This window comes from Macadamia integrifolia, unplaced genomic scaffold (assembly GCF_013358625.1).
Source record: "Macadamia integrifolia cultivar HAES 741 unplaced genomic scaffold, SCU_Mint_v3 scaffold1330, whole genome shotgun sequence".
Lineage (NCBI taxonomy): Eukaryota > Viridiplantae > Streptophyta > Magnoliopsida > Proteales > Proteaceae > Macadamia > Macadamia integrifolia.
The window spans coordinates 157,488-171,638 of NW_024868162.1; the positions used below are offsets into that span (position 1 = coordinate 157,488).

General features: G+C 36.9%; 1 protein-coding gene across 2 annotated transcripts in view; it reads right to left on the reverse strand.

Moving 5' to 3' along the window:
* Positions 1 to 6,560, reverse strand: part of LOC122063462 (probable E3 ubiquitin-protein ligase ARI7) — a 95,993-nt gene extending 89,433 nt beyond the window's left edge. Inside the window, exon 1 of one of the 2 annotated variants that reach the window (XM_042627171.1) lies at positions 6,100 to 6,560. In XM_042627171.1, the coding sequence (XP_042483105.1) occupies positions 6,100 to 6,258 (159 nt within the window). In that variant the 5' untranslated portion in view covers positions 6,259 to 6,560. The remainder of the gene's footprint in view (positions 1 to 6,099) is intronic. The other variant, XM_042627170.1, reaches the window with a different exon arrangement.
* Between the last annotated feature and the right edge of the window lie 7,591 nt (positions 6,561 to 14,151).

Sequence of the window (14,151 nt, forward strand, 5' to 3'; positions counted from 1 at the left end):
CATCAAGAGCATGCCCATTGCCAAGTATACATTTAGAGGCATGTCAATTGGTCTCCAAATGGGCTTGAACGATTTGCAGATCCCAATCCAAGTGGATTCAAGACCAACTAGGGGAATTTGCTGACTCCCATCTATCAAACAAAACCATTCGCTACTTCATAGCCCATATGAAATGTATGTGTATAAAATAAATAGTAAATAGCCCACCCAATGCACCATACCTGTTGGGAACCATATAATCAATCTCAAGGAAGAACCCCCCCCCAGCTGCCCCTCCTATGATCCTATCTGATTTACAAATTAGTCATCTTAGGAGGGACACATTAAATAAAACAAATTTATTTAGAGGGCAAGGATCCATGTAGCCAACCCCATTTAGGTGGGATATTGCTGAGTTTTTGTCACAATTCTTTTTTACTATTATTTTTATTATTTTGTTTTGTACAGATCCATATAGCCGATCCCATTTAGTTCGGATAAGGCTGACCTGTTGTTTTAGTATATCTGATATATTGTAGGCCTTCTACAACACATTTATAACTGTAAGGAAATTGATTACAAAGGCAAGGATTTCTAATACGAGGCACTTTACAATTCTACCTCACTTAGGTTTCAAATGATTACATACTAGTCAAGCACCAAATTGGTTCAAAAGGGGGTTAAGCAGATTGTTTTTCTACTTAAAAGCAAGGTTCAAAATATCGTGTTTCGACCCTTGGGGAGACCGAAATTTCAGTTGAAATGTGGGAAATTTCGAGAAAACCAGGGAAATTTTCCCACTTGGGTGGAAACTTTGCACCCCCAAAATGTTGTTGTTGTTGTTGTTTTTTTTTTTTTTTTTTTTTTTTTTTTTTTTTTTTTTTTTTTTTTTTTTTGTACGTTCAATTTTAGACATTTCTAACCCATTCCCATAATTAGTTTCTTGGAAAAAAAAACACCTAAAGTCATACTTGTGGTGTTGACCAAAGTTTACTAATATACGTTGAGTCGTTGACTGAAACTATACTACATAAGTACACATATAAGTTACTAACTAAAAATATGAAATAAATGATTAAAAGTTTAAAACAAACAAAATGTAATTTAAAGGATCCAAAATAAATAATAATATTACATAATTATGATCTCAATTCTCAAACCTCAATAGTCAACACTCAATGTACACCAAGTCATAGTTGTCACGGCACCAAGGCGAACCAAGGCTGTGGATGGTTGTCTAAACGCTTAAGCGAGAAGGCGTGCGCCTTAAGGCGAACAAGGCGACCAATTGTTATTTTTTATTTTTCTTATTTTCTAACATTATTTAGTAAGCTATAAATACCTTGTATTATAAAAAATCAAGATTAAGCAACATTTAGCCATATTAAATCATAAAAAATTAACATTACGTCATATTAGTTATAAAAAAATCAAAATTTCAAAAAATGCTCTTGTTCTATAATAAGTTTGACTGGTCAATGATATTATTTTTACATGAGACTTTTTGTATCAGTTATAATATAAAACCAACATTCCAACAAGTCTAAGATTACTTAAATCTAGGTTATAATGACAAATTTATGTTCCGGTCAAACTTATTTTTAAGTGCACGAATGCTGTTAAAATCGCCTGAATGAAAATAATTTTATGGATATCAAAACAAAAAATTATTTTACAAGACTTTTAGTTTTTAGCAATATTTTAACATGATAGAATTTATAAAATTTTCATAATTGAGAAAAACTCTAGCATTTAAAAGTTGAAAATCGCCCCTATAACCAAAATCCAATTTTTCTTCTTAGACTGGGGGGTTGACTTTTTATCCTTTTAGAATTTGATTTTTAAACTATTTTTATTGGATTCAAATAGGGGGTATTTGCTTATTTATGAATAACATCTTAAGTAAATGATCATTTACTTAAATGATATTTGGCATAAATAAGTGCCAAAACACAAAGCGGCATGCAATGCAATAAAGCAACTATCGCCTAGGCCCCAAGCAAACCGCCTGGACGCCTAGTCGTCGCCTAGGCAATGCCTTGACAACTATGCACTGGGTAAATAAGTGTTGTAGGTAAATATATTTTTAAAAACAGAAAAAAAAATTAACATGCAAAAAAAAAAAAGGGACACCGTGAATGTGTAGATCGGGTCATTCTAACTAACATATACAAAAATTTACATCATTATACTATATTTCAAGTATATTCTATAAAAAAAAAAAATTGATTTTTTGAGAAGACGGGATGTACCTTTTGGGTCCAAGCTCCCTCCTTAGGTAGATTTGCTATGAATATGCAAGATCCAAGCTTAGAATGAAGGTTTGATGGCACAAGGGAAAAATCTTGAGTGTTTTCCCAAGTTTCCCACTTCACAGAGAAGAAATAGGGGGAGAGGGCCAAAATTTTGAAATAAAAATGCTTGGTTTCCAATTTAAGAAGGTTTTATAAAGACGGGTTCTACCCAAAGGGTCAAACCCATTGGTCCACTCAAAAATTCCCACATTTCGATCAAAATATGAGAATCCAAAATGTGAGAATTTTGGTCGATAATGGTTGAAACCAGTGGCATAGTGACTTTTAAAAGTCACATTGTATTTACCATGCTTAAGAGACAGATTTCATGAACTCATTACGGTAAACAACATGCAAAACAGTAAATAAAAAATCATTAAAAGAGTGAGTTAGCATTTGGTTCTTTACAATCTTCACACATCCATAAGCAGATTCATGATTACATACTAGAAAAGAAAAGAAAAGAAAAAAGGAACATAAATGGAAGTAGTTTTCCTACAATGTGGGTGGCAAAACAAAATCAGTACGAACTTTTAAGCCCCATCATGATTTAAAGTATCGGTACGTATCGTACCATATCGACCAATACGTATTTGAATCGGCCCTTACCTATATGATACATGAAATTTTTAAAATTCTTTCGTATCAATACATATCCTACAATACACATCAATATGCACCGATACACACCGATACGATACGATACGATACACACCGATGCGTACCGATACTCTATGGAAAATATAAAATCGAGGTGAAATGTACATCTCAGTACAAATCGGTGTGTATCGGTATGAGGTAAGATACGTACCAATACAATGGACTACGGTCATATAATGGCCAAGATGGATCATTTTTCAGAAAAACATGATTTTTTGAGGGGTTTTTGTTCCAAAGTTGACTACCAGCCATTTTTCTCTCTAATTAAAGTGGAAATCAAGGTTTGGAACAAGGATTTTACATTTATGGGACAACTTTAAACCTTAGATTCTTAGTGCGATACTCTCAATTTAGTGTTTATGTATAATACATGTTATATATACCATTTTTTACCAATTTTTTTATTCAGACATCTATAAAAAGGTGTTTCCTATCCATTTATGTGCGTATCTTTAGTGTATCTCTGATACGATACCCTCCGATACGCATCTTAATTTTGGCCGACCGATTCGGCGACCAATGCCGATACTTCAATCCTTGAGCCCTATGACAACTTCACCAAAGGCGATGATAGGTAATGAGAAATTGTAAGTCCCATTCAACTAAAGTCACCGAAAAAAAAACCTTGAGGCAGGGGGCATAAAGACTTCTTGATGCAGTTGGGCGAAGGAATTTCTAGTCACCTTTTTATGTTTGATTTACTTCTTTCTTTAAATTAGCTTGGGAATCAAGTTTTATGTGATCTGGATTCCATATTTGTTTCAGTTTTAAAATAGGAAAGTAGGTTATTTTTAAGTCTTTAAATAAAGTTTTGTACCCAACGTTGGGACTGGATTTTTGAAGAATTGAAATTGATTGAATAGCTTGGTTTGGAACTATGGCTGGCTTGCGTAGCTCTCTCCTTCTGTTCTCTTACTTCTCTTTTCAATCCCTTTACCTTCTTTCTTTTCCCCTATTGTTATTGTTTCCTTCTTCCCTACCTGTTGTCAATACTCTGTTTTGGTGCTGAATTACCTTCTACAGGTCAGATTCAAGAAGACAATCCCCTTGTTGATTAGCCCTAAGATCTTAATAGATCCAATAATCAAGAACCCAGGGAGATTTAACCCTTTGGAACCAGACCTGGGCGGTACCTGTAGTTATCCTTAGTTGCAGTTTTTACTTCTCTCAACAAGGATGGTATTATGGCAAGAATGTCTAAGGGTTAGGTCGCTCGGGGAAGGGCTACCTTCGACTCAAAGCTCGGAACCAATCGGTAACATTCACAGGTTCAACAAGCTTTCCTTTTGTGACTGATGTTACTATCCAAAAACAGAGGATGGGAGAATAAACCAGAAACAAGGAAAGAAGAGAAGTAAAGATGAGATAACATGGTAGAGAGAGACCACAGGGAAGAGGAAGAAAGGGGGCAAGGAGGGTGATCGCACCAAGAGGGAAGAAGGGGGTTTTCTCACAGAGAAGGGGAGAGGAAGAGAGAGAAAAAAAACGAGATCGCAGGGAAGGGAAGAGAAGAAGAAGAAGGGGGGATTGTCTCGCTGGAAAAGGAGGAGATAAGAGAAGGAGAAGATCGCCGGGGGGGAAGAGAAGCAGCCACGCAGGCAGTAATCTTAATTTTTCTTCAATAATCAACTAAAATTATTGTGGCCCATGGCTTTACATAAGTAGGAAAAGAATTACTAAAAAAGAAAATGCTAAATATGAAATTGATCTAACATAGAAGAAGCTTCCTAATTTAAAATATAATAGAAACACAATAAACTAAAATGAGAATTTTAGCTATCCCAAAATAACCTAAAATAAAAGATAACAAAATAAAATCCTAGAATATTCTATTAACCCTGAACCCAAATCAGTAACTTGGAACCCAAATTGGATCTAGATCTTGGTCCGGGTTTTGGAGCAGGTTTGGGTCGATCCATCGGAGCGCTGCTACATCAAACTCTCAGTTCTATTGTTACTAAAGTCAAACATCATATATTCAATTTTTGTTCTACTATCTTAAAACCTTTTGATTCCAATGTTGATCCCCATAAATCCAACTTTGCATTTATCTCAGCATTTGTTTCATCCACCAAGACAATATCAACTACGAAAAGCATACACTAAGGGATCTGATCCTAAATGTCTGTAGTCAACTCATTCATGATTAATGCAAACAGATACGCGTTTAGAGCTGAACCTTGGTGTAATCCAACCGTTACTAGGACTTCACGACCTTGTCCGCTCACAGTTCTTACGCTAGTCATTATATCATGAATTCATGATACATATATTTACTCAAAGCATTTTTCATCTTCTAAAACTTGCCGATTAATTCTCTTGAAACTCTATCATAGGTTTTTTCCTAAATCAATAAAGACCATATGTAAATCTTTCGTATATAATTCTTTCCATTAGTCTCCTAAATTAATTAGCTTAAAGAAGCATCTAAGTGGAAAGAGTATACAGCCCATCCCACTGCCTGAACAATCTTCAAGAGATATACCTCCCGCTAAAAGGGGCAAATAGACCTGCTGAATTCAGCTTTCACCATATCTCCAAACACTTCTCTGACATCTAACAGTTGGCCCTTTCTTTGTAATATTCAGTTTCATCCATCTTCTGTATTCCAAAAATAAAACTAGCAAAAATCCCCACACCCCCCCCCCCCCAAAAAAAAAGTCACCTCTAAGAAAAAACACAACTGAATTAATTGGCTTCTTAAGATATGAAGCCCCAAATTTTATCCAATAGCCTCACCAATTACCAATGAACTATATTCAACCAATGATGATTCACAAACGCCTAAACAAACCCCAAATTACCCAAATCTGAACACCCCCCCCCCACACACACATGTTGCATGAAAAATCCATCCATGATCGACTCTTGGTAATTAAAAAACTTTATTCTTTACACATTAAAGAGTCCACCTATTAGTAGAATTTTAACAGACTAGTCAACAAAAACACCACCACCCAAAAGTAAATTAACACCAAAAGCTGCAAATCAGAAACAAATATCTGATTTCACTAGCCACATACCAGAACTAGGATCAATGGACATTCCAAAAGGCACAAACAAAACCCAAAAAGGAAGAAGCTCAAACAGAAGCATAAAAGCATTATTCATCAAAAAGCTAAAAAAAATAGGGGAAAAACCCCATAAAGCTGCCATCTTTAATCACCTGCTGCCTATGCAACGAGCTGTCATCAGAATCATCGGTATCATTGAATTCGTAATCCCCTTCATCATCATCGCTCGCCATGGCCGTCTCGCCGCTGTAGAAGTCGTCCAGAGACTCCACATCGTTCGCATCGTGCATATCATCCTCTGAATCCAACATCTCCACAACCCGAACCAAAAGACCCAGAGATCCCCTAAAAATTCCTCAAGCCTCTAATCCCCTAACCCCCACCTTCACCCAAATAATTACCCAAAAAATAATTTACAATAATACAAGACGAAGCCACGGATTAGGCCACAAAATCGGGCATAATCGAGGTCGAAAACGCAGAAACAAGGACAGGACAGCGATGGCGAGTATTGATTTGAGATGAAATCGAAGAAAAATTATAGGGATTTGGTCCGAAGATTGAGTGTGTAAGGTTTTTTCTTTTTCCTTCTTTACCCTGAAGACAGGAATCTCATATTTTCATTTATATATTTATAGGAGAAGAGATAGAGAGATAGAGAGATAGAGAGATAGAGAGTAAATATGAAAAAGTATACATTGGTAGTGAAATGGAAAAGTTGTCCACAGGATTCCTTTCCATAGATTCCAAGGCCAGAGAGCGATCTCATAGCTGGGCCTAGGGGTGTCAATTAGTGGCCCGACCCGACTAAATCGATCGGGACCGACCGTTTATAGACCGGCCAGACCCGGACTATTTATTAAACGTGTCGGGCTTGAGCCCGGCCCGTTTATAAATGGTCGGTCTCGGTTTTGCTACTTGGACCGTCTGGCGCCCGACCGAGACCGACCGAATAACGCCCGACCGAGACCGGCCTATTATGCACCGACTTGGCCCGACCCTTTAATGATCGTAAAATACCTATTTTACCCCCCAAATTAAAGAATAAAAACTAAAAAGTAAAGACATGTTCACATTTTAAATAATGGTTATATTTGGTATCATTTATTGATTTATTGTCATTTTTTTTGGCTTGCATGAGTGGGCCGGAATATAATAATATATTTCAAAGAGGGCCCGTTTAAAAACCGGTTAAAGCCCGTTTAACATTAAACATGTCCGTAGCCCGGTTAAGGCCCGATTAAAGCCCGATTAAGATAGCCCGATTATAGACCGAGACCGACCGACCGAATATAAAGTGTACCATGCCCTCAATAACTAAGCCCGATTAGTTAAATGGGCGGACACGATGTAGCCTTTGAAGGTCTTCAAGCCCGATTAAGCCCGACCGAAACCGAACCGGCCCGACCGGTTGACACCCCTAGCTGGGCCCATAGATCAAAGAGTGATCCCACAGTTGAGAGGATATGGGCCCTCGCCATGGGATCACTCTCTGGTCCTGGGCTCCATGAAGAGGAGCCGGATCCAAAAATGTTTGCTTCCCATTTCTCAAATAAAAGAAAATACGAAGTAGGAAAGGAAAAGGGATATGTTATGATGGTGCACTGTACACCATTGATCACCAATAATGGCCCCACCAAACCTAACTTCAAAATTGTGTCAATTAGGATTACTAGACGTCTGATGAAAAACAATGAGGATTTTAATGACTAGATTGAGTAGAGGATCATTTGTTATGGACAAGTGGAAGGCCCACTATGTTGACTACTAAGCTCGAGCTCCATTTCATCCAAAACAAAGTATGAGATCCAGCTTTCCAATAAGAAACAATGAAAGCTCTGTTTGTTTTAATGGAGAAAAGTGAAAAAGATAAAAGAGTGGGAAACTTGTACTTATTTCCCACAAACTATCATAATATGAAAGTTTCGGTAAGTGAGGTGGGAAACTTACCAGATAATGTCGTTTAATGTAATAATTATTGTCTGTTGCATTTAACTTTTCGCAACCTACTCATTTTTAAAATACTATCAAAATTGATAGCATTTCATGAAAAATTTATTATGTGTATATCTCACTCCTCCTCCCATTTCTTCTCTTTATTATAGAATTCCACTCCACCTTCATTTTCTCTCTTTCTCATAGAATTCCACTTCACTAAAAATTTCATAATTTATTATTTCATTTCTTTCCCTTTTCTTATCAACCCAAACCACAACATATGGGACCCACTCTCACAAGTTTCTCTTGTTTTTTATCCTTCGAACAAATGTGGCCAAAGTGAATTGTATAGTTGTTTACAATGGATTGGATGGTTGAAACGTATGGTGATGTTTCTTTCATGGACCTTGTGGGTGTGAGTAAGTTCATTAGATTGGGATTTTGCGATCATATGATTGTATTGGGATAAGTTTGGTCATAAGAGAAATTCAAGGGAAGGGAAGTGAATTTTTTAACTTAAAAAAGAAATTTTTATAATCATTACCCCACCTTGTGGTTGTATAAATTACTTAATTTTTTTATTATATTTACTAATGAAACATTTTACATGTAATTTTGATTATAGCGAAGGGAAGCTAAGTAAAGTGAAATTTAATCACTAAATATGGAATGATTTGGAGCTAGTGATATAGTCATGTTGGGTAATGATTACAAAAATTTATTATTTAATTTCAAAATTTTCATTTCCCTTCCCTATTCCCCTTGCAACCGAACAGAGCCTTAGGATGGTGTCGGAATTATGGATTCGGTATTTATGGTAGGGGCTGTCAAAATCCATACCACATTGGTTAAACTAATAAGGCCAACTGAATAAACCCCCAAATAAACTATTTAGTAAACGGTCATGTCATAATCTTGGTTAATGTGACAACCAGTCACACCCATTTTGTCATAAATAAGACTATAAACCGACCAATTAATTGACCCGAATAGAAAATCAATCGAAATCTATCCTAATCATACCAACCAAAACTATAAGCCTCTTTCATATACTAAATAAACCCTTGGGCTTCGAATGAGTTTTGACTCTCAAACCCTCTCTTTCTCAGTTTCTCTCTCTTCTCAAACTGCAACCGGTTCTTCAACTGCCTTCACTTCTTTGTGAATCATAAAGGGTAGATTGTCAATGGAAACCCAAAATTGAGGTAGTCAGTCCTAGTCCCTCGAGTATCTTTGCAAGTAGCAGCAGAAAGAGAGAATTCCCTATATAGTGACAATACAAAATCAATCAGAGAATAGGCTATGAATTTTAATATTTATTATCAGAATAACAAAACTAGCCATGATTCAACGGGTGAGATCCACTTACTTTTTCTTTTGTTGATTTCTAATTTTTACAATAGAATTGATTTGATTTGAATAATAAACAAAGTAGGAATCAGTCAGTCCTAGTCCTTGAGTGCCTTTGCAGTTAGCAGCAGAAAGAGAGAATTCCCTATATAATGACAATACAAAATTGATCGGAGAATAGGCCCTGAATTTTAATATTTATTATCAGAATAACAGAACTAGCCATAATTCAATGGGTGAGATCCACTTACTATTTCTTTGTTGATTTCTAATTTTTACAATAGAATTGAATTGATTTCGATCTAAGTCCTATGGATAAAAATATTAAATAATGAAAAAAATGAGTATAGTTTGTAGTGATTTGGTGTGATGACATGTTAGGGTGTTGTCTACATGTAATGGGTGATCTAGTTATCCTTGTTGGCAACCTTGGCCACATGGCAGCGATGATGTGGCTAGTTTAGGCGACGTGGCCGAAAGTGGTGGCGTGGCAACATTCGGTCTCTCTGATGAGATGGTAGTATTACATGATGTGTCTGGAGTGGTCTAGGTCATTCATGATAAGTGGTGCAAAATTCAGAGTCAAATCTAGAAAATTTGGCCTATATACACTCGGGGGTATTTTTAACAGTGAAAATGATTTTTTTGGTTCCTTTATGTAAAAGTTCTAGCATAATTTATTATTTTCAACGCACTTGATTTTGTCTTGTTTCGATATGGTATGAAGAAGTTATGGCATCCACAGGTAAAATTGGCTTATTTGGCCTTTAAGGCCAGTTTTGGTATTGAAAATAATTTTTTTGGAAGATGAATCCTCATGTAACTTTGCAAGAAAAATCCACTCTTTCCAACGCACTTGGTTTCTTCCCATTTTGATTCTATATGAGGAAGTTACAACATCCATAAGGTTAAAGGGTGATATGATATTTTTACATGGCTGAGTCTGACAATTGGGTCTTTTGAAAAAGTTGTAGATCATTGAGTCGCGGTCATTATGCTTTATCTTTCATCTCAATTTGAAGTCTTATGAAAAAGTTATGGTAGTTTCTACGAGATCAGTCTGGGAATTCCAAATCGGATTTGGCCAATTACTCTCAAAGTAGGAGGGGGGTTTTGGAATTTTAAGTTTGAAGTGAAGGGCTTTTGTGCTATTTTCATAAGTACAAGTTGTGGGTGTTTTCATCACACAAATTGAAGTTAAAAGGGCTATTTGTAATATGGGTAAGAAGGCTTGATTCTAGTTGGAGGGCTATGGCTAGGCCACGTAGCCCTGGTGCCCATATGAGGGCAAGCGCATATTTGCACTGTCACTGACGGAGAATATTCCTGCACAAGGCTTCTTATTGGTCTGTCGCACCAAGGTTAATGTCGTGGTGCCTTGTTGTATCTCCTTTGATAGCATGCTTCGAGCACGAATTGAACTAGCGCTGAAGATTCCATATCCTGCGATCTAATTAAATCATATATGATGATACTGATCTAAAAGCCTAAGCTTTATGACACATTCGACAGCTCTCCACATTTTGCGCTATGTTACCCAATCAAGCAACGACAGTGGCCCTGTCAGCTAACATCAGAGTTGATAGCTTGTGTCAGCCGACGTCAGCACAGATGCCTATTGTGTGATCCATACTATTTGTCTGTTATTTAGATCCTATGGACGCAATTGATGGTGCATTTTGATGTCAGATCTATGGCCGTGATCTGTGCCATCGTAGCCTACACCGCCAGTGCATCCCAAGCCAACCTTGAAAGATTCCAAATGAAGGTCTCTTGTTGCTCCAACTTTAAACTGCAATATCTTCCTAACCATAGGGCCAAATTGGTCCATTCAAGTTGCCATCTCTTCAGAATTTTGTCCCCTATCTAATAGAAACAATAAAAAAGGTTTTTGGGGGGGGATTTACGACTACAGTTTTGGTGAAGAAATCCCTCTCCTTGGGTGATCATTGAATGGGCTTCAATGCTTGAAGTGAAGGGTTTTTAGTCCATTAATGTGAGGTAGAAGTGGTTGTTAAGCGATATTCATGGAACATTAATTCCAAACCAAGGAAAGAAGAGGAAAGAGAGAAAGAGAGAACGAGAGAAAGAGAGGTTGAGAGTTTCTTTGGCGCATTGAAGGGCAATAAGACAATGGAGAGGTCTTCAAGAGCATCAAACTTGTTAATGAACACTTGAAGAACTAATTTTTTCTTGAGAGGTGAAGTTTGGAGATTTCAGTGATCAATGGAGGTTCTCAGATCATCATAGACAATCGGTTGTGAGACTCTCTAAATCCTATTCCTGATTTACATATGTTGTCTGTTATATTGAATGCATGCTAGCTATAGTAGATTGATGCATACATGCTAGGCAGAGCTTGACTATAGGATATAGTGTATACGCCCCATGTTATTGTATATGCTGAATTGGATGCTTAGTGGGTGCGAATTGGATGCTTAGTGGGTGCTAAACATCAGGAGTGGGTGTTGCAAGTTGTACCAGCACTGCATGTGCCATCTAAGCTATAGGTTGAGAAAACTGGGTGTGGGTGCTTCCAACTATAGGTGTAATTAAATTAGTGTATTGAGTAGGTATAAAGCCTTTACATGCACTACTCTGGGGACATAGACATTTTTCCAAACCTCGCAAAAAGCCCTCTGCTGTAAGTGTGTTCTTTATCTGCACTATATACTATTGAAGTGTGTGGAATGTGGAATGGGTGTGCATACTTGAAGTGCCTATGAGAGGACAAGTGTACATAAAAACTATGTGCGAATAGGGACAGGTATTACAAGGTTTGCCAAGTCAGCATTCGAGCCAAATTCAGGGATCGGAATTAGACTCACTGATTCACCCCCTTTTAGTGACTGCTAGGTTACATGGTTACATCTTGCATGAAGTTATATAGTATAGCTATATTTTACCAAAACATAGTATAGTTATGTAGCTATAAGAATGGGTGTGGTTACTTAGGGGCCCGTTTGGTAACATTTCTGCTCGAGAATGTCGTTTGTCAACAAAATTATCTATCTATTAGTATTTCTTCATTGAATGATGTTTTTTCCCTCTACTTGGGCATTTGGTAAATCTATTCTATAACTGTTCTTGAGAGAGTTCTTGAACCATAATGGCGTTTGGTAAAACCTGTTCCTAAGCACATGTTTTCACTATGTCAATATTTACATAAATGTCATCATTCTTATTAATGACCATATGTTTAGGTAATTGACAATTTGACATAACCATATATGAGATCATGATAAAAAAGTTCGAAAAATGATATTACAGTATCCATTAACTCAAAGTTAGAATTATATCATGAATAAAAAAGGTTCTAGGTTTCATGGTAAATAAAAATGAGTTGTCCATCGTTCAGGCTGCTGGTATTACTATCTGCCTTTGTTCAAGTCAAGTTTGGTAATGGCATCAAGTATGTTTTTCAGCCTCTTTATATGATTCTCTGACTATGTAATTGTTCCTCCTAAGAACCCTCTTTCAACCTTTTGTTTCAAGTAAGAGCTCTCACTTATGGCAAAAAGATTGACAAGCCTTGTCAAACAACAAAAAATAAAACAAAACAAACATGGGAATCATTAGATTGATAAGCCCTATCAAACAACAAAAAACAAAACAAAACAAAAATTGGGTTTGACTTTGGGAAAAACTATTACACCCATGCCCTAATCTAATTAATTTTGTTTTGCAACAGATGATTCACTGGAACTAAAGAGTATCAGTGATTATTAGATCACGACAGTTTACTGTGAAGAAGGAAGAGATGATCCTACCTGTTTGTGTAGATTATGGCCTACTTGGAGGGGATTCAAACCTTTGAGAACACACAAATAAGTATCCTAACAATAAGGATTTTCACCCATTTATGTGTGATAGGCATGCCCTAGTCACTATGTATAGACCCACACAAGAACCCCCATAACCAGAAGGGCAAAGGCATTGGAGAAATTTCAATTAAAATGTACAGAGCAAGGTTCACCGATTGAACACCACAGGTGGATCAATGATCAACTGGTGGGCAACCACTAGTAGTACCGTACTACCAGAAACAGGCTATCTGTAGTGGGGCCCGAGTCTTCACATCCGTGTACTATGAAACATCTCTAATGGTTAATACATCATACCAAATGATGGATTAATATATCAAACCCTTAGGGAGGTGGGCCCATATAGGCCAACTCATGAAATATCCTCTTAAATGGAAAAACTCATTATTTTTTCAAACATGCTCTAGTCACTTGAGCTAACGTATATAATGTGTAACTTTGATTCATATGTTCATTTTTACAATTGAATAAAGGAGAGGAGGAAGAAGAAGAAAAGAAGAGAAGGAGAAGAGATTAGAGCTAGGAGGAGGGGATCTCTACACCTACTTGCTAATCACACTTAAGGTAGGTGGATTAACACACACTCTCTCTCTCTCATCTCTGGTTAGCTAGACATTAACCAATCAAAGACTTAGTTAGATTATTGCTTAAACCTAGGGTTTTGGATAGGGTTTGGTGAGGAAATTCCTCCCTAATTAGGAATCCATGGTCTCATAGATGAAATTGGAGATTTCACATCATTCCTCTCTCTTTCTATATTTCAATTTGTAAGAACCTAAATTGCACCATGGGATAATCCCTACTATTATCTACGGTTGTTAGTAAACTCTTAGGTGGATTTTCATTCACTTGCATGCCATTAGTTGTACATTAAACTAGATGCATGTAGCCTAGGGTGAGCCAAGCTCACATTGGTGAATTCACCTAAAATGAATCAAATTGGATGATGATTAGATCATCTATATAAAGTGGTAATTCCATTAAGTCATAAAGACCCAAAATGACCTTTAGGTACTAAAAGTGAGATATGGGTTGAGACCTCACTTTTGGGGCCTCACCTGTTGATGTCCACTGGCATCCACCGGAGGGACC